Source organism: Stegostoma tigrinum, chromosome 2 (genome assembly GCF_030684315.1).
Source record: "Stegostoma tigrinum isolate sSteTig4 chromosome 2, sSteTig4.hap1, whole genome shotgun sequence".
NCBI classification, from domain to species: domain Eukaryota; kingdom Metazoa; phylum Chordata; class Chondrichthyes; order Orectolobiformes; family Stegostomatidae; genus Stegostoma; species Stegostoma tigrinum.
Window position 1 is genome coordinate 138992484 of NC_081355.1, and position 26329 is coordinate 139018812.

Here is a 26329-nt window from a genome sequence, read left to right on the forward strand (position 1 = left end):
TTTCGCTGCTTTGCTCTTTTTCTTCTTTCATGAAGAAGCTGTTTATAGGGCACCAAATAAGATCTAATTCCACAAACTGCCACCCTGCTCCATTCTGCACTGTAATTGTTGTCCTCTAAGAGCTGCAGCTGTGTTTCAATATCCCTCAGGATAGAAGACAAAACAGGATTGGAAAGCTGTCATGATGGTGCATCCTGGACTTCATCTTCATCATCCTCCAGCTTCCACTTCCTTCTCAGTGACAAGTTGTTATAGATCAGCTGCAGAGATGTCTTCATACGGGGACTCAGGCAGCTCTTCAATATCCTCACTCTCAAGCCCAACTTGCTCTGCAAGACCAACACAATGTTCTTTGACTCTTGGGAGCACCTCAGATGGACCAAAACCATTAAAATCATGAAAAAAAATATGGGAGAAGCTTCTGCCAAACTATATGTAATCAGTCCTTACTGACATCACCCCAGGCCTCCATGAGAATGTCAATAGCATTCTCAAAGCTCTTCCAGAATTGAAAAACACTGCCCTTAAACCCCTCAGTGGCTGCAATCAGCATCTTAAATGTGCAAATGTGCACCTTAAATAATAAAAGCTGCTATTACGTCCTAGTCCATGGGTTGAAGGAGAGAGGCTGTGTTTGGGGGTGGGAATAGCACTTTAATGTTTTCAGAAAGCTCACCAATGGTGGAAGGATGGCTTGCTGCATTATCCAGGATGAGGAGAACCTTGAAATTCAATTTTTTCCCCTGCAATACTTTCTATATTGAACAGTTCAAGAGGGACACAACTTGGAAATGAGAGAGCTAGATAAAAACAGGTGGAACATTATTACCCAAGAAGTAGAGGCTGTCAGATCAGTTGGGTCATACAGTCATAAGATGCAGTTGGATTCTTTTCTGGAGTTGAAAGTGATGGAAGAAGAAAATGGGAAAACAGATGGCTTCAGGGAAATAAGGACAAAAGATGTTGGAAAAATTGAGCAGGACAGGGTGGAGAGAAACAAAGTTAATATTTCAGCTCAATAAACTTTTCACATTTCCAAAAAAAGCTTCTTGGAGTGACTTGACATTTTCTTTTACTTAGAGTCACAGAGATATACAGCAGGGAAACAGACCCTTCAGTCCACTCATCCATCACGACCAGATACCCTAAATCTAGTCCCATTTGCCAGCATTTGGCCCAGATCCCTCTAAAGTCTTCCTACTCATGTATCTACCCAGATATCTTTTAAATGTTGTAGTAGCCTCCACCACTTCCTCTGGCAGCTCATTCCATACATGTACCACTGTCTGTGTGAAAAAGTTGCCCATTAGGTGCCTTTTAAATCTTTTCCCCCTCACCTTAAACCCATGCCCTCAAGTGTGTCACTCTAATCAATCTCCTCATGATTTTATAAACGTCTATAAGATCACCCGTCAACTGACACTCCAGGGGAAATAGCCCCAGTCTATTCCGCCTCGCCCTTTAGCTCAAACCCTCTGACCTTGGCAACATCCTTATAAATCTTTTCTGAACCCTTTCAAGTTTCACAACATCCTTCCTATAGCAGGGAGACCAGAATTGCACACGGTATTCCAATAGTGACCTAACCATTGTCCTGTACAGCTGCAACATCACTTCCCAGCTCCTATACTCAATGCACTGACCAATAGAGGCAGCATGCCAAATGCCTCCTTCACTATCCTATCTACCTGCAACTCTACTTTCAAGGAAGTATGAACCTGTACTCCAAGGTCTCTTTGTTCAGCAGCCGTCTCCAGGACCTTACCATTAAGGGTATTAAGTCCTGCTCTGATTTGCCTTTCCAAAATGCAGCACCTCACATTTATCTAAATTAAACTCTATCTGCCACTCTTCAGCCCACTGGCCCATCTGATCAAGGTCCCATTGTACTCTGAGGTAATCTTCACTCCACCTCCAATTTTAATGCCATCTGCAAACTTACTAACCGTACCTCCTATGTTCACATCTAAATCATTTCTATAAATGATGAAAAGCAGTGAATCCAGCACCGATTCTTGTGGCACACTGCTGGTCACGGGCCTCTAGTCTGAAAAGCTACCCTCGACCAGCACCCTCTGTCTTCTACCTTTGAGCCAGTTCCATATTTAAATAGCCAGTTCTCCCTCTACTCCATGTGATTTAACCTTGCTAACCAGTCTACCATAAGAAACTTTGTCTTACAATGAGACAACTCCTTGAGGGCCTAATGATGACATATGTGTGACTTATTTCTCTTGTTACTTTTTTATCTCCACCCGGACTGATTCCACATCATGACCTATTGTACCTGTATCACTTTGCAGCATCACATTGAAAGCTTCCTTCATTAACAAAGCAATTCCACCTCCTTTTCCTTTTTGTCTATCCTTCCAGAAAGAAGGACCATTTGAAATGGATGAACCATCTGTGTTTAACAATGCAACGAGTATAGGAACAGGGGTAGCTCCAATTTCCCATTTGTCCCCATAACCATTGACATCCTTGTCTATCAAAAATCCAACAAACTGAACCTTGAGAATATTTAAAGGCGCAGCTTCTATTACCTTCACTCCCATTTGTTAAAGAGAATTCCATACATTATAACTGTATGACCAAATACACAGAAGCAGAGGCATTTCCTCAACTCCACTTCCTTGCTTTATCCTTATAACCGTGATTCCTTTGCTAATTCAATATCTGTCTATTTCAGCCTCAAATATACTCAACGACTCAATTTCTACAGCCCTCTGAAGTAAAGAATTCCACAAGTACGCTGAAATTTCTGAAATTTCTCCTCCTCTATCTTAAAAGGACAACCTCTTCCTCTGAGATTATTCCCTCTGATCCCAGACTCTCCCATGAGGGGAAATAACCTCTTTGCATCTAACCTGTCAAGTCCCCTCAGAATCTGGTGGTTGAGGAGAGTATCCAATCAAAAACTAAGGCTTGCACGCAGCGAAAACTATTGGTAGGCCAGAGGATTTGCAATTTTTTAGGCATCAACAGTGGATGACTGAAAAGCTAAAACCAATGGGGTGGAAAATTGATTATGAAAAGAAAATGACAAGAAACAGAAAAACAAACAGTAAGAGCTTCCATTGGTATACACAAAGAAAAAGAGTAGAACCCTTAGAGGATGCAGATGTGGAATTGGTAATGAGGAGCAGGGAAGTGACTGATAATGTAAACAAAGTTTTGCATCTGTCTTCAGAGTGGAGGACACTGTAAACATCACACAGATATCAGATAAGCAAGGTGCTCAGGGGAGGAAATGTCTCGCAGTAGTCTCTATTACAAAGGACAAAGTGTTTAGCAAACTAAATGGGTCTCAAGGCAGGCAAGTCACTAGGACCTGATGGCCAGCATCACAAGGTTTTAAAGGAAGAGGATGCAGAAATAGTTGAAATATTCTAGATCTCTAACAAATTGGAAAACTGCTAATGTGATGACTCTGTTCAGGAAAGGAAGGACACAGAAAGCGGGAACTTATAGGCCAGTTAGTCTAACACTTGCCATTGGGAAAATGCCACCATTATTAATGTGGAAATAGCAGAACATTTTTAGAAACATTTAACGTGATCCAATCAAGTCAATGTGGTTTTGCGAAAGGGCAATCACAAATTTGCTTGTTATAGCTTCAAAGAACTCTAGCATAGTTGATTACAGTGAACCAGTGAGATATTGTGTTTTTAGATTTACACAAAGTATTCAAGCAGATGACATATAAAAAGACATAACTATTGGAGTGCCACAAGGATCAGTCCCTCAGCCTATCCATATTCATGAATTAGAGGAGACGGCAGAGGGTAATGCATCCAGATTTGTTGCTGGTACAAAACTAGGTGGGAGAGTGCATTGTGATAAAGTCATAAAGAATCTGCAGGGGATCAGAGGAAAGTTGAGCAAATGGGCAAAAACTATAGGAATGTGCGAGGTCATACACTTTAGGGAAAAGAACCAAAGACAGATTTAAATCGAGACAGACTCCACATGAGTACAGCACAGGGAGAGCAGGGGTTTCTTGTGAATGAAACATAAAACTTTAACACAGCAAGTAATTTAGGAGTGCGGATAGAATTTTGTCAAGCGTTGCCTGGGTGTTAGAGTTTAAACGTAAGGAAATCTTGTTGTAGCTGTGCAGGGCACTGGTGAGGCCACAGTTGGAGTACTGTGTACAGTCTTGGCCCCTGTATTTAAACAGGGCTGGCAATAAAAGTTTTTCAAAAGTGATTCACTTGGATTGATTCTTAGGATGAAGGCGGTGACTCATTCAGCATTGCTAAACAAGTTAGGCCAATATTTATTAGTATTTAGAAGAATGAGAGGGCCATCTTATTCAAGTGTACAAGATTCTGAGGAAGGGTCACCGGACCCAAAATGTTAACTCTGATTTTTCTCTTCACAGATGCCGCCAGACCTGCTGAGCTTTTCCAGCAACTTCTGTTTTTGTTCACGATTCTGAGGGGGCTTGACAGGGCAGATGTTGAGAAGATAAAGTCATATAGCACAGAAATAGACGCTTCAGCCTAACTCCTCCATGCTGACCAGGCTGACTGGTGGGGAATCTCAAACTAGGAGAAGTATTTACAGATTATTTAAAACTGAGACATGAGGGAATTTATTTTCTCAGAGGATAGTAAATATTTGGAATTCTGTACCACCTGTAGAATTGTAAAGACTAGATAACTGGGTGTCATTAAAGAGAAGGCAGATAGATGTTGGAAGTGGGAGTGAGTTGAGGCTTGAGCCTAATCAGCCATGACTTTATTGAATGGCAGTACAGGCTTGAGGTGCTCAATGGTCTATTCCTGCTTTTATTTCTGATGGTCTTACGTACATGACAGTATTACCAAAAAAGTGCGTCAGTGAGAATGGAAGGCTATTCCCTGAAAGCCAAAGAGTAGCTCCTAAAAATTGAAACATTGTCCTTGAGAAAATCTTAGATGGAGCCCTCGATAAAAAATTTATGTGCTTTAGTCCGATACCAAGTAGGAAAACTAAGTGTCAGTGAGTAGAATATTGCTGTGTAACTAACCACAGCTTGACTGCATAGTCAGTGACCCCGTCCATCATATTGCTGATGGCCAAAACAAGATCGGTGGTAATTGGCCACGTTGGATTTGTCCTACTTTTTGTGGACTGGACATTCCTGGGCCATTTACCACATTGTAGGAGTATCTTCCAATGTTGTATCAAAACTTGAACATGGTGGTACATAGGACGTCTGGTTCTGAAATACAGATCAGCCAATTTAGTGTCTTAGGAGATACTATAAAAGTGTCATTGACACCAACAACTTGGCCAGGACCACGGGATGATCTCCTGTGATATCCTCTAAAATAGTGCCATGGGTTACTGTTTGAAAATAGGCAGGTGCCCTTTTAAAACAGCTTAGATTCTGCCAGAGGGCCATGAATGTAGATAGAGTCTTTGAATGTTTTTAAGGCATAGGTACATAGAATTTTTTTGAAACAATGGTTGTGAAAGGTTTTTTTTTAGATTAGATTAGATTCCCTACAGTGTGGAAACAGGCCCTTCGGCCCAACAAGTCCACAGCGAACTTTGGAGCATCCCACCCAGACTCCATCCACCCATAACCCACACACCCCTGAACACTATGGGCAATTTAGCATGGCCAATCCACCTAACCTGAACATCTTTGGACTGTGGGAGGAAACTGGAGCACCTGGAGGAAACCCATGCAGACACGGGGAGAATGTGCAAACTGCACAGACAGATGCCCAAGGCTGGAATCGAACCCGGTTGCTGGAGGTCGGAGAGAATGTGGATTTGGGAGTTTACAATCAGATCAGCCGTGATCTTATTGCATGGCAGAGTAGGCTCAAGAAGCTGAACATCCCACTGCTGCTCCTAATCTGTACGTTTAAATGAATATTCTGGATGTGAGTTTGCTCGCTGAGCTGGAAGGTTAGTTTTCAGACGTTTCGTCACCATTCTAGGTAACATCATCAGTGAGCCTCCAGTGAAGCGCTGGTGTTACTCAAACAAACAGCTCTGCCAATCATCCAACCCAAACTTTGGGTCCGCTATGTGGATGACACCTTTGTCATCACTAAACAAAACAAATTAGAGGAAACCTTCAAGACCATCAATAATACCCTTTACTGGCATAACATTCACAAAAGAGGAGGAAAACAACAACAAACTGCCATTCCTAGATGTCACAGTAGAGCAAACAGTCAATGGGGAACTTCAAACCAGCGTCTACAGGAAAACAACACATACGGACCAAATACTGAACTACAGGAGCAACCATCCCAACACCCACAAGCGAAGCTGCATTAGAACATTATTCCAACGAGCCACCACACACTGCAGCACAAAGGAACTTTGCAGAGCAGAGGAAAATCACCTATACAGCGTATTCAAAAAGAATGGGTACCCTATGAACACAGTCCGCCGATTTCTCAGCAACAAACCCAAACAGACAGACAAAACGGGCTCAGAAACCATACCCACTCTCCCCTACATCAAAGACATTTCCGAAATGACTGCCAGACTACTCGGACCTCTTGGCATCAGGGTAGCCCACAAACCCACCAACACGCTAAAACAGCAGCTAATGAACTTAAAAGACCCTATACAGGCAACAAATAAAACGAACGTCATCTACAAAATACCTTGCAAGAACTGTGACAAACACTACATTGGACAAACAGGCAGAAAGCTAGCCACCAGGATACATGAACATCAACTAGCCACAAAACGACATGACCCACTATCACTAGTATCCTTACATACAGATGAGGAAGGACACCACTTTGATTGGGACAACACATCCATCCTAGGACAAGCCAAACAGAGACATGCACGAGAATTCCTAGAAGCATGGCATTCCAACCGGAATTCCATCAACAAACACATTGACTTGGAGCCAATCTACCATCCTCTGAGAAAAAGAACAGGAAATGACATCACCAACGCAGGAAATGACATCACCAACCCAAGGAAACCTAACCAGATAAATAGAAAGCGGGACATAACACCAGCGCTTCGTCGGAGGCTCACTGATGATGTTACCTAGAATGGTGACGAAACGTCTGAAAACTAACCTTCCAGCTCAGCGAGCAAACTCACATCCAGAACCTCAACCTGAGCTACAAATCTTCTCAAAACTCGTTAAATGAATATTCTACGTTCACCAGCACCGCAGCTCAGTGTCTTAATTTAAAGGGCTTAACAGACGGATGTAGAACAGATGTTGCCCCTGGCTGGAGGTGGTCTAGCATGGGTGGTGGTGGGGCGGGGGGGTGCACACTCTCAAATTTTGGGGGTTGACTGTTTAGTCCTCATTGATAAGGAGGAATTTCGTGGCATGGAGTTTGGTGGACCTTGAGAATCCTGTACCCCAGAAGGCTGTGGAGGCTCAGACATTGCATATACTTAAGACTGAGAACCGTGGATTTCTGGATATTAACATACCAAGGGATATGGTGATAATTTTCACTGACCCTAGCTCTCACCTGTCTTCATCTTCAGCTATCATCATGCCACGTTCATGCTGTGCTGAAATTAGTTAACGTAATCTCATTCTCTTATTTTAAACCTTTCAGAAATGATTGAGCAGACACCAGCCACGAAGCAAAATTGCTTGGCTGTGGAAGTTTACCTATTGTGAATTTCATGCAGAATGCCAGAGCTAAACGCAGGCCCAATGTCCAAAAGATAGCACCCTTGGGCACTGAGACTGTGCTGGATATTGAATTTCTGTTTGCCAAACTCATAGAGGCATGATGTCAATCCACAATAAATTCCTCAGTTGTCTGTAAATCACATATTTTCTGTGAAAGGTGCGATTGACTATGCTGTGAATGAGTCAGATGACGTAGAGTGCAGCCCAGGACAACTGCCGAATGCTGGCACTAGAGGCACAAGTTATTTAACAGCACTAGAAACAGAAATGGGTGTGGGCCATTTGGCCCCTCAAACCTGCTCTGCTGTTCAATGAGAGCAAGGCAAATTATATAAATGTCACAATTATTGAGCAAAACCCTGAGACAAAAATATCCGGATATTGGACAATTTTAACGTTTCCACAGCTGGATTGTGTGTCCTGGACCTGTACACCGAATGTCACTCCATCGTGTTGTGTTTGTTTTTCTAACCCCCAACCACATTGAACCAATGTACGGTTTTTAATTGTGTCCTGACACCACAAAGAAATGCTACACAGTTGTCACCTCCCCTCTGGCCCTGTATTCACTTTGCTGTCTCTAACATGCGGCTGAGAGCTGAAGTGTTGTCAGGCTGTTCAGGAACAACACAGCTGAAGCCCCGGGTTTTGTCTTTTCCAAACGTACGAGCATGTTTTTATGGTAGAGTTCATTGCCTCAGAACTGAGAGAAGGAACTGTGTGATTTTATGACTTCCCACATCTCTGCATCAGGGTGTCAAGGGACGTTATAGCTCTGTGCCCACCATCAGCTTAACAGAGATTGGCTCATTCAGAATAAAATAGCGAATGAACTCGGCCCCTCTTAAAATGAGACTCAGCCTTTGTCTGCTTGGGTAGAGATAAAAAATCTACAGCACAGTATTGAAGAAGAAAGGGAGAGTTATTATGTCTAATGATTATAACTCAACGTTACAGAAACAAATTAACTAGTCATGGTCGCAGCGCTGGTGTTGGGAACCTACTGTACACAAGTTTGACCCATGCGTTTCTTATCGTGACTATACTTCAAAGATGTGTCATTTGTTGAAAAGTGCTTGCGAAGGCCTCGTGTTGGGAAAGGTGCTATATAAAGGTCTTTCTTCCTTTGTTGGCCTGCAAGACTCAGTTCCAGACGAGCTATGGATTTTCACCCTGAGCTGTTGACTAAGGAGTGGGCTCGATGGCTACACATTAATTCCAAGTCCTCTCATTCTGTGACCTAAGATACAGTTTCAAAAATGAAAGCAGCGGATAGCATCTGTTATGGGAAGAGGTATGTTAACACTTTGGTTAGGGAATCTTCTTCTTTTCTCTACTTTAGGGGGGAGTGTTCAACTGAACTACCCCTGCTACTGGGGGAGGTGATGGCCAAGTGGTATTATCACTGGACTATTCATTCAGAGACCTCAATAATACATAGAAAAGTACAGCACAGTACAGGCCCTCTGGCCCAAGATGTTGTGCCGTGGAATAATCCTAATCCAAAAATAAAATAACCTAACCTACATTCCCCTCAATTCACTGCTGTCCATGTGCATGAGCAGCAGTCGCTTAAATGTCACTAATGACTCTGCTTCCACGACTACCACTGGTAAACTATTCCATGCACTCACAACTCACTGGGTGAAGAACCTCCCTCTGACGTCTCCTCTATACCTTCCTCCTAACACCTTAAAACTATGACCCCTCGTGGCAGTCAATCCTGCCCTGGGGAAAAGTCATTGGGGATCCAGGTTTAGATCCTGCCATGCCAGATAGTAGAATTTGAATTCAGTAAAAATCTGGGGTTAGGAGTTGTGGAGTAAAACCCGTCTAGTTCACTAATGCCCTTTTGGGAAGAAAACTGCCATCCTTTCCTGGTTTGGCCCACATATGACTCCAGACCACAGCAATGTGGCTGACTCTTAACTACCCCAAGGGCAATAAATACTGGCCTAGCCAGTAATGCCCGTACAATGTGAATTAATTAAAATGAATCATTTTAGCTGAGTTGCTCAGACTTTTTATGTGGCAAATCAACAGCATTTAAGCGTTTTGATTCCTTAATACAATGCATAATTTGTTTTGCAGCTATTAACCTTAATGAATGGAGCTCTTTTGCTGATAGTTTTTGCATGCAACTGATGTTTTGCAATCCAGACAGGAACTTGCATGCACCCATCTAGAAAAGGACATAATAATTATGTGATGTGTCCTTTTGAATACAAAGTGCTTTTGTTTACTTTTGAGTGACATTGTTAAATATCTGATTCACCACTAAGTCTCAAAATTCAGTATAAAGTTACATTGATTTCAGTCAATTATAATTACGGTAGAAAATAAAAAACAAAAAAACTGCGGATGCTGTAAATCAGGAACAAAAACAAAGTTGCTGGAAAAACTCAGCAGGTCTGGCAGCATCTGTGGAAGAGAAAACAGAGTTAACATTTCGGGTCCGGTGATTGTTCCTCAGAACTGAGTTAACCCAAAATGTTAACTCTGTTTTCTCCTCCACAGATGCTGCCAGACTTGCTGAGCTTTTCCAGCAACTTTGTTTTTGTTCATAATTACAGTAGATTTGTACAGCCAAATTAGGATTTCTGATGATGGGCAAAGACAAAATGCATAACATAAAACTAAATGGTTGTAGATGTTGAAAATCTCAAAACAGCAACAACAACGTTAATGTAAGGCTGTCACAGGAGATGAAATAAAGTAAAATTAGATGCAGAACCACATAAGGCATTAGTATGGCACATGGTCAATATCTTGGCCAAAGAGACATATTTTATGGAATGTCTTCAAAGAAGAAGTTAAGGTCAAAGAGACAGGTTACCTGAAAGGTCAGGTGGCTCTGTTCCTCTCTTGAAGAATGCTGTCTAACTGAACATTTCCAACATTTCTTTATTGCTCATATATAAATGTTACTTTGTTGAAAGGTTAGTGTTATCTAATGCATACAAAATGAAAAAAGCTGAATAACAACAGGCTGTTAGTGCATTAATCTGTCACTGCTGGGACCAAATGCAGACTCATCTCAGTTATTAATAATCATCAGGAAAGAAATGATTTGCATTAATATAGTGCCTTTCAGATGTCAGAAAGCACAGGACAGCCATTGAAAGCCACACCCTCATTGAGTTGTGTCATTGAATGAAAAAGAGGAAAGAGCAGTCTTTTTAATGGAGAGAGATAATGGGAACTGCAGATGCTGGAGAATCCAAGATAACGAAGTGTGAAGCTGGATGAACACATCGGGCCAAGCAGCATCTCAGGAGCACAAAAGCTGACGTTTCGGGCCTAGACCCTTCATCAGAGATCTCTTGCAGAGATTCAAGGGAGGGATGGTGGCTCAGTGGTTAGCACTGCTGCCTCACAGTGCCAGGGACCCAGGTTCAATCCCAGCCTTGGGTGACTGTCTGTGCGGAGTTTGCACATTCTCCCTGTGTCTGCGTGGGTTTCCTCCGGTGCCCTGGTTTCCTCCCACAGTCCAAGATGTGCAGGTTAGATGGATTGGCTGTGCTAAAGTACCCATAGTGTGTAGGTTGGGTGTACTGCCCATGCTAAAATGCTCATCATGTCGACAGATGTTTAGATTAGGTGGGTTAGACAGGGGAAATACAGGAACAGGGGAATAGGTCTGGGTGGGAGGGTCAGTGTGGACTTGTTGGGCCAAACGGCCTGTTTGAATTCTGTGAAATTAGTTGTGTCTGCCTTTGCTGAGTTTGACTAATCAAGGCCTACACCATTTTATACTGATCATTACTGTTTTGAAGGTCTTCCATCCACTTTTCATTCTGTTCCCCCTTTCGGATTATCCGGAGTCTCTTCTGTTGGCAGTGATTTATTTGCTCCTCTCTCTGCTGCCTCCACACCCACCTGTTAAACGGGACCAAATTTCCACCAAGGGGCTCCAGTGAAAGCATCTTTAATTATGTTGCACATCACCGGTCAGCTTCGTAGCCCTTTCTGTCCTGCCCTGAAATGTCAGCCATTTGAAAGTTAAAGAGAACCTGGACTGGGTGAGCGAGACTCTTATTCAGCCATTTGGACAAATGCAGTCCTGCAAAGTTGACTTTGCAAATGTTTGGTCTCCATGTTGTGGACCTATAGAACGTAGAACATAGAACATTACAGCACAGTACAGGCCCTTCAGCCCTCGATGTTGTGCTGACCTGTCATATCGATCTGAAGTCATCTAACCTACACTATTCCATGTACGTCCATATGCTTATCCAATGACGACTTAAATGTACCTAAAGTTGGTGAATCTACTACCGTTGCAGGCAAAGCGTTCCATTCCCTTACTACTCTCTGAGTAAAGAAACTACCTCTGACATCTGTCCTATATCTTTCACCCCTCAATTTAAAGCAATGCCCCCTCGTGCTAGCCGTCACCATCCTAGGAAAAAGGCTTTCCCTATCCTCCCTATCTAACCCTCTGATTATTTTATATGTCTCAATTAAGTCACCTCTCAACCTTCTTCTCTCTAACGAAAACAGCCTCAAGTCCCTCAGCCTTTCCTCGTAAGACCTTCCCTCCATACCAGGCAACATCTTAGTAAATCTCCTCTGCAACCTGTCTGTTTGACTGCCCTGCCATGGAATCCAGGAAATTTAGCAGAGGCGTTGCTGCTGGGATTTCTCTTGTGCACATGTGTGTTGCTGATAACACAGTCCAGGTTTCAAAGCACTTCAGCACCACAGAGCAAGCAGTAAGTGAGGATCAGAGCTCAGTAAGAGCAGCTTCAGCGTCAACCAAGAGCGGTTATGGAGAGTTCTTCCTAAATTTGGGTGCCCGCAGAAATTCGTCACCATTCTGTGCTGGCTGCACCTTGCAAGCCATGATCCTCACCAGGCGGTTCACTACAGACCCAATCTGTGGGAAGTTAAAGCAAGGCTTTGTTATCACACCGATGCTCTCCATCTTCTTTGTCACTGAAATCGCTCCACGTCATATCTCTGAAGCTTCCTGCTGGTTACAGGTCGAGTGGGAGACTGTTCAACCTACATTGCGTCCAGTCGGGAACCGAGACCACCATAACCTCTCGTCGAGCTGCAGTCACTGCAAACAATCGTGGGTGCACTCAAGAAGATGGATAAGGGAATGGGCTTAAAGTTATGGATGACAAAGGTGTTCTGACATCCTGCTCCCACAACTCAACATGATTCCATGAAAATCAGCATCCATAGTGAGCCACTGGGAAATGTGCATCAAATCTCATTCCTCGGGAACCTCCACTGAGCAAAGGCTGACATCGATGACAAACATTGCCCCGCATGCCAGTGTACATTTTAGCCATTGAAGGGGTGGAGTGTTTGTTGTAAAGGAACTTAACACCCACTACCAGGCTCGGTCTACCAGGCAGCAACCTCAATTTCCTTGCTGTATGTGTCGGAGCCATAGTTGATTAATTGACTGAGTGATTTTATCAGCGTCCGTACCGAAATACAGTGAAAAGCTTTGTTTAAGAGTGATACAGGCATATCGCTGCAAGCAAAGGATGTACAGATCAAAAAGACTTAGAGGCATACAGGTTACATCGCAGGTTACATTGTTTGAGGCGAGAGTCCATTCAGCTGTCTGATAATGGCTGGGAAGATGCTGTTCCTGAACCTGCTTGTGCATGTGTTCAGGCTTCTGTATCTTCTGTCTGATGGAAGAGGTTGTGGGAGGCCATTACCAGGGTGCGATGGGTCTTTGATGATGTTGGTCGGCTTTCCTTGGAGGTGAGCCACTTGAACAGAATCCATTGATGGAAGGTTGGCTTTCGTGATGGTCAGGACTGTGCACACAACCTTGTGTAGTTTCAGATGGTCCTGGGGAGAGCATTTGCCATACCAGGATGGTATACTTCCAAAGGTGCATGCATAGAAGGTGGTGTGGGACCTTCTGGCCATGCCAACTTTCCTGAGCTGCCTGAGGAAGAGGAGGCATTGTTGTGCCTTCTTGACCGTTGCATCTACGTGGGAAGCCCAGGACAGGCTGTTGGTTATCGTCACTCAGGGGAACTTGATGCTGTCCACCCACTCAACCTCAGCTCCGTTAATGTAAGTGGGGGCATGTTGTCCTCCTTTCTTTCTGAAGTGGACGATCAGTTGTTTAGTTTTGCCAGCATTGGGACAGAAGTTGTTATCAGTGCACCATGTCACCAAGCCCTCTGTCTCCCTTCTGTAGTTTGACTTGTCATTGTTAGACATCTGTCCCACTACAGTGGTGTCGTCAGCGAACTTGTAGATGGACCATGTACAACAGGTACCTGAAATCCCTGGAAAAATAATCACCAGTGAGACCTCCGGCATATTGAACGGAAGGATATTTGCTGCAGTATGGGCGCCCCCACTTACCCCGTATCGAGGCGTTGGCTATGATCAGTCAGCAGTGGAGCATGGGCCACAGTGTTTGCATGCCTGATGGGAGACTTCTGAAACAAACTGACTCGAGCTTTGTCACAGCAATCAGAAGTACAGAGAAGATGACCCTCTCCAGGACATTCTCAAAGATCTCCCTGAAAAAAGGCACTGTCCCCAGCCACCCACAGGAATGACTTCCAACACCTGTGGAATGGCCTTGGTGAAGCTGCCAGCCATCTTCAGCATCGCCAGCAGGCCCTGGTGGAGCCAAGTACAAGCAGAAGGAGCATGTGGAAGGCTCAAATATCCCAGTTTTCCCCCCTTGCAGACACTAACTACTACCTGTTGTAGGGTTAACAAAGTGTGGAGCTGGATGAACACAGCAGGCCAAGCAGCATCTCAGGAGCACAAAAGCTGACGTTTCGGGCCTAGACCCTTCATCAGAAAAGGGGGATGGGGAGAGGGTTCTGAAATAAATAGGGACAGAAGGGGTGGTGGATTGAAGATGGATGGAGGAGAAGATAGGTGGAGAGGAGACAGACAAGTTAAAGGGGCAGGGATGGAGCCTGTAGAGGAGAGTATAGGTGGGGAGGTAGGGAGGGGATAGGTAAGTCCGGGGAGAACGGGCAGGTCAAGGGGGTAGGATGAGGTTAGTAGACAGGAAATGGAGGTGTGGCTTGAGGTGGGAGGAGGGAATAGGCGAGAGAAAGAACAGGTTAGGGAGGCAGGGATGAGTTGGGCTGGTTTTGGGATGCAGTGGGGGGAGGGGGAGATTTTGAAGCTTGTGAAACCCACATTGATACCATTGGGCTGCAGGGTTCCCAAGTGGAATATGAGTTGCTGTTCCTGCAACCTTCGGGTGGCATCATTGTGGCACTGCAGGAGGCCCATGATGGACATGTCATCTAAGGAATGGGAGGGGGAGTTAAAATGGTTCGCAACTGGGAGGTGCAGTTGTTTATTGCCAACTGAGTGTAGTTGTTCTGCAAAGCAGTCCCCAAGGGTGTTTGGATCCAGAGTGGGACTGTGGACCTGGAGTTCCAAACCACCAACCTGTCCATGGAGGCTGTAAGTTGATTGGATACCAGAGGTAGCAGAGTTGCCATAGTGACACTGCATTCCTGTAGCTATTGCACTAGACTGGCCACTGTATAGACCTGATTGCAGCTCCTCTGTCTGTTCTGCGTTCTTAGGATGTAGAATCCCTACAGTATGCAAACAAGCCATTCAGCCCCAACAAGTCCACACCAAACCTCTGAAAAACATCCCACCCAGATCTATTCCCTTGCCCTGTCCCTGCATTTCCCATGTCTAACCCACCAAATCTACACATCCCTGAACACCACGGGCAACTTAGCACAACCAATCTGCCTAGCCTGCACAACTTTGGACTGTGGGAGGAAACCACAGCACCGGGAGGAGACCCGTGCAGACACAAGGAGAATGTGCAGACTCTACACAGACAGTTGTCTGAGGGTGAAATTGAACCCAGATCCCTGGCACTGTGAGGGAGCAGTGCTAAACACTGAGCCACTTTGATGCCCCAGGGGTCTTGTGGCATCCCTTACTGCAGACACCACCATGTCTGCCTGGGACTGAGCAGCTGCCTTCACTTGACAGGCCTTGGAGTGCCAGCGACTTGTAGAATTTCTTCCTTGACCCACTGCGCCGACTGCAGTGAAGTGCTCGCCAATATGTGCTGCCAAATTGAAGCTGGATAAAGGATCATCTGAGCAGGTGTGGGGTTAGGGTTACAGCATTGCAGTGTTGCACTGTGGCCTTCTGGAGGTGGCATCAGCACCAGGAATTCTGGGATATCCCAGTAGTGACAAGAACTGGCTCCAGCGAATGCGTGCATCAGGCTGGCATCCGATGAGATGGGCGTCATAGGTGTGAGGTTGATAATTATTGAGATGGGTTTAGGACAACAGTGTGAGAAAACACGCTAGGCCTCACAGAAAGAAACTCTAGATGAATTACGTTGACAGGTCATTAAAACATAGAGGCGTGGAGTAACACAGAAACAGGCCTTTTGACCCAACTTGTCCATGACAACCAGGTTTCCTTAGCTGAACTAGCTATTCAACCTATCCATGCCCCTAATTATTTTATAAACCTCTATAAGGCCACCCATCAGCCTCCGACGCTCCGGGAAAATAGCCCCAGCCTATTCAATGTTTCCTTGTAACTCAAAGCCTGCAGCCTTGGTAAGACCTTTGTAAGTCTTTTTTGCACCCTTCCCAGTTTAATAACATCCTTCCTGTACGGTAAACTAAAAGCTTGCTTTTCTCCGAGGATTTCCTCAGACACAGAGAGTGGGTGATTCAGGAGAATGTATGTCAGAATTGTCCCTGCCTTGGAGAAGAGGGAAATGTCTGGAATGATTCTATGGCGTGATTTGGTTCTCGAGCTGGGTACATTTGTTGTCACACTTCTGCATTGCAGTGACAGGTCAGCGAGCACATTTTTTTGTTACTCACTCACTGGAAGTGATGTTGCTGGCTGGGAGAGCATTTCTTGACCATCCCTCATTGCCCTTGAGGAGGTGGTGGTGATCTGCCTTCTGGAGCTGCTGTAATCTATTTGAAGTACGTACCTCCACAATGCTGTTAGGAAGGGAGCTCCAGGATCTTGACTGAGCCTTGCTGAAGGAACGGCAGTATATTCCCAAGTCAGACTTGAAGAGGAACTCACGGGTGGTGGTCCCATGTGTCTGCTGCTCTTGGGATGGAAGCATTTGTGGATTTGGAAGGTGCTGTCCAAGGAGCCTTAGTGAACCTTGTGGATAGTACACACTGCTGCTACTGAGCGTCAGTGGTATTAGGAGCAGATACTTAGAATAGAATCCCTACAGTGTGGAAACTGGCCCTTCGGCCCAACAAGTCCACATCGACCCTGACCCATCCACCTAACCCACCTAATCTACACATTCCTGAACACTATGGGCAATTTAGTTTGACTGATCCACATGGGCTGCACACTTTTGGACTGTGGGAGGAAACCAGAGCAACCGGAGGAAACCCACACAGACAATGTGCAGGCTTCACTCAGCCAGTCGCCCGAGGGTGGACTCAAAGCTGGGCCCCTGGCATTGTGAGACAGCAGGGCTAACCACTGTGCCACCCCTTGTGGGTGTAGTGCCAATCAAGTGGGCTGCTTTGTCCTGGATGGTGTCGAGCTTCTGGAGTGTTGTTGAAGTGGAGAACTCACCCAAGGGAGAAGCAGTTGGGGAGTATTCCATCACATACTTGACTTGTGCCTTGTTGATAATAGACAGGCTTTGTAGAGTCAGCAGTTGAGATACTCGCTGCAAGATTCCTAGCCTCTGACCTGCTCTTGTAGCCACTGTATATAATTAGTCTAGTCCCATTCCTAGTCAATGGTAACCCTGGGGGATAGTGACGGATTCAGTGATGATGATAACATTGGATGTCAAATGCTAATGATCAGATTCTTTTGTGATGGAGATGGTCACTGTCTGGTATTTGTCTAGCATGAGTATTACATGCCATTCATCAGCTCAAGCCTGGATATTTTCCATGTCTTTTACATTTGGTCGTGGACTGCTCAAGTCATGGGTGGCAGTCGGGGAGAGGTGGCAGGAGGGTGGTGGAGGTGATTGAGTTGGTGATGAGGGAAAAGGGTTAGAGGGGTGGGCCTATCTGTAGCATAAGTGCCTGTGGACTTGATTTGAGGAAAAGCCCTTTGGCCGTTCTTTTATTCATTCATGAGATGTGTCGATCACTGCCCTCAGCTGCCATTCATTGACCACCCCTGGTGGCTGTTCAGACGGTGGTGTTGAACAGCCAAGATCCAAGATAGCAGTGGATTAGGATGCTTCACCGGGAGGTCATCCACTCTGCCCGTTTCTTTTCCTTTTTTTCTTCCCTCGTGTTTTTCTCTGTCTCTCTTTTTCCTCGATGACATCATGATCTCCCTGCCTCAGTGTGGACTCAGACTTTGGCCTCAGCACGGACCCAGCGGGGAACCCTGTTGACCTGGCAGTTTCCTGTTGATGTGGTGTAAGACCAGCTTTGACTGCCTCAGCTGGAATACAATCCAAGCTGTTGGCTTCTTATAGTCTTCATCAAATATAATCGCTTTCCTATCATTAGTGGTTCACAAGCCAATATTTATTCCTCAAACAAAATCATATAAACATTGGGGCGGCACGGTGGCTCAGTGGCTAGCACTGCTGCCTTTCACAGCACCAGGGACCCGGGTTCGATTCCACCCTCGGGGTGACGGTCTGTATGGAGTTTGCACGTTCTCCCCGTGTCAGCGTGGATTTTCTCCCACAGGCCTAAGATGTGTAGATTAGGTGGATTGGCTATGTTAAATTGCCCGTAGTGTTCAGGGATGTGTAGATTAGGTGGGTTATAGCAGTATGGGTCAGGGTGGGATGCCCTGACGGTTGGTGTGGACTTATTGGGCTGAAGGGCCTGTTTCCACACTGTAGGGATTCTAAGTCTAAGGTTACCTGGGCAGTGACGCTATGCTATTGTGCCTTGGAGCTTGCTGAATACAGATTGACAATCACTGTACCTATATAACAATGATGATGTGACTTCAAAAATGCTTTATGGATTGCAAAGTCCATTGGGATACAGGCAATCCATGTGTTGCAGATGGGTCCCACTCTGGAGTCCAACTGCAAGGTGATTTATATGCAAGCCAGAGGATAATGTAAAGGAGCCAACCAGTGAGCATCTGGTAATAGGCAATAGATAGGTTTAATAATGACTTTCAAGTAAAAGCTGCCCTTGCAAGTGATGTTCATATCACAATAGAACTTAATATTCAGCATGAGAGTGAGAAACTTGGATCAGAAACAACTGTTGTTTAATTTAAATAAAGTGAATGTCAATGAGTTGGGGATAGCGTTAGCTGAATTGGGTGGATAGATTAACAGCAATGACAATAAGCAGATGCAAAGGGACTTGCGGGTACTTGAGTACGAAACTTTGAAAACTAGTATGAAGGTGTAGCAGGTAAGCAGGAAAGTTAATTGGCCCTTATTTCAAGGAGGTTGGAGTATAAGAGAAGAGAACTGTTATTGCAGTGATGGAAGGTGCTGGTGAGACCACATCTGGAGTAGCCCCTATCTAAGGTATCATTTCATTGGAGGCAGTTCAGGGAAGGTTCATAAAGACGACCATTGTTATGGAAGGATTGTCTCATTTGTAAAGGATAAACAATGTAGGACACTACTCACTAGAGTTTAGAAGAATGAGAGGTGAAACGTTGGATTTTTTTAGGGGCTTGACAGGGAAAATGCTAGAAGAGCATTTGCCCTCGTGGGAGAGTCTAGGACCAGACGGCATCATCCTCAGAATAAAGGGGCACCAATTTATGATTGAGGTGAGGAGGAATTTATTTTCTCAGAGGCTTGTTAGTCTTTGAAATTCTGCCACAGAGAGCTGTGAAGGGCAGAGTCCTTGTGTATATTTAAGGCTGAGATAGATAGATTCTTGATCAGCCAAGGAATAACGGGTTATGGGGAAACAGCTGGAAAGTGGATGTGAGGAATGTCAGATCAGACACGATCCTCTTGAATGGTGGTACAGGCTCGAGGAGCTGAAGGGTGTATGCCTCTTCTTATTTCTTACGGGTTTATGGAGTCATTCATAATTAGAAGAAAGGGTCATATATCAGACCTCTGAAATTACACTGTTGTATACGATCACATTTGTAAGTATGAGCATTTTAACGTTGTAAATTGGGGACACCCTGTATTCTGAGATTATGAAATACTGCAAATGAATGCAGGTCTTTTCCTTTTGCTCAGAATTTTTCGATACTGTGTTGTTGCACACAGTTAGTCTGCTGCACACCTCCAACAGCACTGTTTCTGCTTTATTTCATACTGCATCTCATAGTTTTCTCAATCGTGCAGACATCATTTTGAATAGCTATTCACATTGTTTGATAATAAACCAGTACAATAACATTGAAGGGTCTAGGCCCGAAACGTCAGCTTTTCTGCTCCTCTGGTGCTGCTTGGTCTGCTGTGTTTATCCAGCTCTACACCTTGTTATCTCAACAAAATTGACCTGATGTGTTAACTTCGTTTCTCCATAAATGTCGCCTGAGCCACTGAACATTCTGGCATTTTCTCTTGTTTCTGATTTCCAGTGTTTATAGTCTTTCATAGCTAAGGAAGAAGAGATGGAGCAATGAAACACAATTTGCATCCCAGTACTGTCCTTGCTTGTGGATCATGAAGCAAGAAATTCATAACTGATTTGTATTTGACTTTGTGATGAGCATGTCGATAATCAAATAATCCATATACCCAATGGCTAATTCAATTTTACATGATTAATGTTCGATCCTTGGAGAATGGATGATGAAGAGGATATCCATTAAAGGTTTTCCAAGTCATGAGGAGCTCCAAACCGACTTGGGAAGGAGACATCATTTCTGTTGGTAAAAGGATCTGAAACCAGAGGGCACTGACCCAAAGTGTGTAGCAAAAGATACAATGGTAATGAGAAGGGAAATAAACCTTCTAACAGAGTGTGCAGTTAGAATTATAGGGAAGGCAATGGCCTAGAGGGATTATCGCTGGACTGTTAATCCTGAGACCCAGGTGATGTTCTGGGGACCTGCGTTTGAATCCTACCACAGCATTTGGTGGAATTTGAGTTCAGTAAATATCTGGAATTAACAATCTAATGATGACCGTGAATCAATTGTCAATTGTGGGGAAAAAACCCAACTGGTTCACTAATGTCCTTGTGGAAGGGAAACTGCCTTCCGTACTTGATCTGGCCTACACGTGACTCCAGACCCACAGCAATGTGGGTGACTTTTAACTGCCCTCTGACCAATTAGGCATGGGCAACAAATGCTGCCTGGTCAGCGATGCCCTCATCCCATGAATGAATACAGGAAAAAAATTGTAATTCAGCGCCCGTAAGTGTGGTTGGGGCAGATTGACTTGAGGCCTTCAGAAGACAATTGGCTAATTGCCTGCTGTGAAAATCTTTTACAGGTCTGTGGGGAAAGGGCTGGAGGAGGATTGGTGAAGCCAACTGAGTTGTTCTTCTAGAGAGAGAGCTCGCACAAACACCACAGCCTGAAGGGCTGCCCTCGGAGCTGTAGCTGCTTAATGATTCTGGTCATGTTTAATGTCTCATGCAAACATAGCGTAGCACAGCAATGTCAAATAAAGTGCTATCATGACTTTGTTCATTCTTTCTCTAATTGTCGAAGAGATTGTAGACCATCACAGGAAAGGTCCATCTCTGCATGCCAAGAGATTGTGAAGTTTGTGTGCCGGAGTGAATGTGTTTCCGTCCACTACCCCCAGGATGTTTTTTCGCAGCAACGTTCATGTCGAGAGCTTTTCAGACTTTTGAATAATTATTCAGGAATCTTCATGTTGTTTTGCAGATGGAATATTCGGGAGGTGTCAGCTGGACACGGTGATAGACGTAGATAAATACGAAGTTTCGCCGGCCGATCTTCAGCACCTCCAGACTATCCTCCACGAACTGTCCCTCAGAGGTACACAATAAATAAGACAGTTTTACAAAATAATAAAATGTGAGGCTGGATGAACACAGCAGGCCCAGCAGCATCTCAGGAGCATAAAAGCTGACGTTTCGGGCCTAGACCCTTCATCAGAGAGGGGGATGGGGTGAGGGTTCTGGAATAAATCAATGTGGACTTCACCAGCTTCAAAATCTCCCCTTCCCCCACCGCATCCCAAAACCAGCCCAGTTCGTCCCCTCCCCCCACTGCACCACACAACCAGCCCAGCTTTTCCCCTCCACCCACTGCATCCCAAAACCAGTCCAACCTGTCTCTGCCTCCCTAACCTGTTCTTCCTCCCACCCATCCCTTCCTCCCACCCCAAGCCGCACCTCCATCTCCTACCTACTAACCTCATCCCACCTCCTTGACCTGTCCGTCTTCCCTGGACTGACCTATCCCCTCCCTACCTCCCCACCTGTACTCTCCTCTCCACCTATCTTCTTTTCTCTCCATCTTCGGTCCGCCTCCCCCTCTCTCCCTATTTATTCCGGAACCCTCACCCCATCCCCCTCTCTCTGATGAAGGGTCTAGGCCCGAAACATCAGCTTTTGTGCTCCTAAGATGCTGCTTGGCCTGCTGTGTTCATCCAGCTTCACACTTTGTTATCTTGGATTCTCCAGCATCTGCAGTTCCCATTATCTCAAAAGACATTTGAATTGGCTTTAGAATTTTTCTCAGCGCTCTAAGTAATCTGTGCAGTCAGACTTTCCCAGTAACTAATACTTTGTGGGTCTTTTGAATTTGCATGCTCCTTGACAGGTAAATTGGTTGTTTATGAGCTGAGTAACTGGCATCTTAGTGTGAAACACAAATGCTGTCAGACCAGTCACTGATCTGTTGGCCCAGAAAACCCAGTCAACAGCACCTGAAGATCGAGTCATCTGTCCTCGTAAGGAGTGAGTCTCATAGAACATAGAACAGTACAGCACAGAACAGGCCCTTCAGCCCACAATGTTGTGCCGACCATTGATCCTCATGTATGCACCCTCAAATTTCTGTGACCATATGCATGTCCAGCAGTCTCTTAAATGACCCCAATGACCTTGCTTCTACAACTGCTGCTGGCAACGCATTCCATGCTCTCACAACTCTCTGTGTAAAGAACCCGCCTCTGACACCCCCTCTATACTTTCCTCCAACCAGCTTAAAACTATGACCCCTCGTGCTAGCCATTTCTGCCCTGGGAAATAGTCTCTGGCTGTCAACTCTATCTATGCCTCTCATTATCTTGTATACCTCAATTAGGTCCCCTCTCCTCCTCCTTTTCTCCAATGAAAAAAGTCCGAGCTCAGTCAACCTTTCTTCATAAGATAAGCCCTCCAGTCCAGGCAGCATCCTCGTAAACCTCCTCTGAACCCTCTCCAAAGCATCCACATCCAACTGGACCTGGACACAGTCAGCAAAAACAAAACTGTGATCACTTAGCTTTTTAGATTTTCAAACAACTTGAATGTGCTGACAAAAAATGCTTAGGTGAGGAATCAGGAGTACTGACTGTTCGCTCTAAAGCAGGAGTGGCTTCTAATGCTGAGCAACGTTTTTGACAAAAAACCCTTTGACGTGTCACAAGGCGTTTTGAGAGGTAGAATTCCATCCAAAGTACCTTTTGTCAGGTAACATTAGCAGGTTTTGCGCAAATTTATTCACATCATCAAACGTAAAATCTTTCAATGCAATTTCAGAGATGACAAATCACTTTTTGGAATGCGGAATGCTGTTGTATAATTATAATAGAGGAGGGTATCAGACAGAACTTTTGGAGCATGTGGTGAGAGAGCCAGGGAAAGGGTTACTTTAATACACTTTAATTGCAACAAAAGCATGTTTCTCGAAAGGGAAGGGGCTTGAAAATAACCTAAAATAGGTCGGAATAAAGGAAATCACATTTATACACCAAGTCTTATATTCCAAGAATCATCTGAGACAGCATCTTCCAAGCCCATGCCTTCTCCCATCTAGAAGGACAATGGCAGCAGATACATGGGAACACCATCAGCTGCAAATTCCCCTCCGGGCCACTCACTATCCTGACTTGGAAATACATCATCAGTCCTTCATGTCGATAATGTCAAAATCTTAAAATTGTCTCCCTAACAACAATGTGGGTCTATCTACAGCGGGTCAAGCAGGTAGCTCACTGGTTCCTTCTCCCACAATTCCATTGAGATATAAATAAGGATAGGCAATAAATGCTGGCTCAGACAGAGACGCCCACATCCCAGTCATGAATAAAAAGTACCACTATATCCTCTATTTAGGATATCTTAAAGTCATAGTGCAGACAAATATAGGAACATCCTGCTCTGTACCCAAGTAAAGCTATTTGATATCTTACAACCTTGAGAACAGTGAGATAATGTTCCTAACTTCATCTGAAGGCCAGTACTTCCAACATTCCTTTAGGGCAGCAGCTGGGCCTGAACATAGATTGTATGCACACATCTTGGAGTGAGACTTAAGTGCCTCTTAACGTGCAAGGGAATCAAAGGCTGGAGGAAAAGGCAGCAAGGTCGAGTTGAGAATTATCAGATCAGCCATGATTCCATTCAATAGTGGAGCAGACTTAATAGGCTGAATGGCCTACTTGCTGCCCCTATGTCTCAAATCAAGCAGACCTTTTGAAAGTTCTGCCCTCCCTGCGATTTGGGACGGGTGCATGGAGGGGTCATTTGGGAGAAGCTAGGTGATGGGGTGAGGGGAAGTTGCAGTGTTTGTGCGGATCTTCGAGTGTTCCTCCCTCCGTTGGCTACGCATGATTTGATTTAATTTAATTTATTATTATCACTTGTACGTAAGTACAGTGAAAAGTTTTGTTTTGCGTGCTGTACAATAGGCCATTGTACAAAATGCGGAGGAATGGAATTGTGGGAGTTATAGCAGTTTGGATCGGAAATTGGCTTGCTGAAAGAAGACAGAGGGTGGTAGTTGATGGGAAATGTTCATCCTGGAGACCAGTTACTAGTGGTGTACCGCAAGGGTCGGTGTTGGGTCCACTGCTGTTTGTCATTTTTATAAATGACCTGGATGAGGGCGTAGAAGGATGGGTTAGTAAATTTGCAGATGACACTAAGGTCGGTGGAGTTGTGGATAGTGACGAAGGATGCTGTAGGTTGCAGAGAGACATAGATAAACTGCAGAGCTGGGCTGACAGGTGGCAAATGGAGTTTAATGCAGACAAGTGTGAGGTGAAGCACTTTGGTAGGAGTAACCAGAAGGCAAAGTACAGGGCTAGTGGTAAGATTCTTAGTAGTGTAGATGAGCAGAGAGATCTCGGTGTCCATGTACACAGACCCTTGAAAGTTGCCACCCAGGTTGACAGGGCTGTTAAGAAGGCATACAGTGTTTTAGCTTTTATTAATAGAGGGATCGAGTTCCGGAACCAAGAGGTTATGCTGCAGCTGTACAAAACTCTGGTGCGGCCACACTTGGAGTATTGTGTACAGTTCTGGTCAATGCATTATAAGAAGGATGTGGAAGCTTTGGAAAGGGTGCAGAGGAGATTTACTAGGATGTTGCCTGGTATGGAGGAAAGGTCTTACGAGGAAAGGCTGAGGGACTTGAGGCTGTTTTCATTAGAGAGAAGAAGGTTGAGAGGTGACTTAATTGAAACATATAAAATAATCAGAGGGTTAGATAGGGCGGATAGGGAGAGCCTTTTTCCTAGGATGGTGACGGCGAGCACGAGGGGGCATAGCTTTAAATTGAGGGGTGAAAGATATAGGACAGATGTCAGAGGTAGTTTCTTTACTCAGAGAGTAGTGAGGGAATGGAACGCTTTGCCTGCAACGGTAATAGATTCACCAACTTTAGGTACATTTAAGCCGTCATTGGACAAGCATATGGACGTACATGGAATAGTGTAGGTTAGATGGACTTGAGATCGGTATGACAAGTCGGCTCAACATCGAGGGCCGAAGGGCCTGTACTGTGCTGTAATGTTCTATATTCTAGAGAAGGTGGACAAAAAGCAAGATCAACATTAGATTTGAGAATTGAGAGATCCATTCAGGAGTCTGATAACAGCGGGGAAGAAGCTGGAGTTGAACCTGTTGGCATGTGTGTTTAAGCTTTTGTATCTTCTGCCTGACGGAAGATGTTGGAAGAGATTATAACCGCGGTGGGAAGGGTCTTTAATGATGTTGGCTGCCTTTCTATGGCAATGAGAAGTACAGATGGAGTCAGTGGTCGGAAGGTTGATATCCATGATAGTCTGGGCTGAAACAATTTTACTTCCCTTTTCTTGGTGACTTTAAAGGACTACTGGTTGGATCATATGGAACAGAACAAAGTGCACATACTGTCATTTAAAGTCTAGCTGTGAGGACCTGAGCTAGGTGTTAGGCATCTGATTAGCATTTTATCGGGAACTAATGCCCATTTTAAACACAGAAGAATCTAGCTCCGACTTCCCATTCAGAATACGTCAAGGAAGAGCAGGAATGGGAAGTCGTTGCCATCATGGATTGTGGCCTAGCTTCTCTGCTTTTCTGAGGAAGAGGTCACCGGACCTGAAACGTTAACTCAGTTTTTTCCTTCACGGATGCTACCAGACCTGCTGAGCTTTTCCAGCAACTTCCGTTTTTGTCTCTGTTGTTACGGTGGAAATGCAAGAGCTTTGATTTCACAGAGCTGGCATCCTCACCTTGTTGAAAGTTAAAACCTTTTTTGAAAAATTACCGATAATTGACATGGCAGAGATTTTGTACAGGAAATGGACATGGAGCTTGGAGTGAAAATCAAGACCAATCCTGACTTGTAATTGGCAGTGAAACTGATCCTTCTCTGCAACAGTGTGATAAT

General features: G+C 44.7%; 1 protein-coding gene across 5 annotated transcripts in view; it reads left to right on the forward strand.

Moving 5' to 3' along the window:
- ptprn2 (protein tyrosine phosphatase receptor type N2) overlaps positions 1 to 26329 on the forward strand; it is a 949211-nt gene that overhangs the window by 203698 nt on the left and 719184 nt on the right. For 4 of the 5 annotated variants that reach the window (XM_048556814.2, XM_059639614.1, XM_059639604.1 and 1 more), the window contains one exon: positions 21386 to 21499. The exons of the other annotated variant lie outside the window; for it this stretch is intronic. In XM_048556814.2, the coding sequence (XP_048412771.1) occupies positions 21386 to 21499 (114 nt within the window). The remainder of the gene's footprint in view (positions 1 to 21385; positions 21500 to 26329) is intronic. 5 annotated transcript variants of the gene reach the window in all.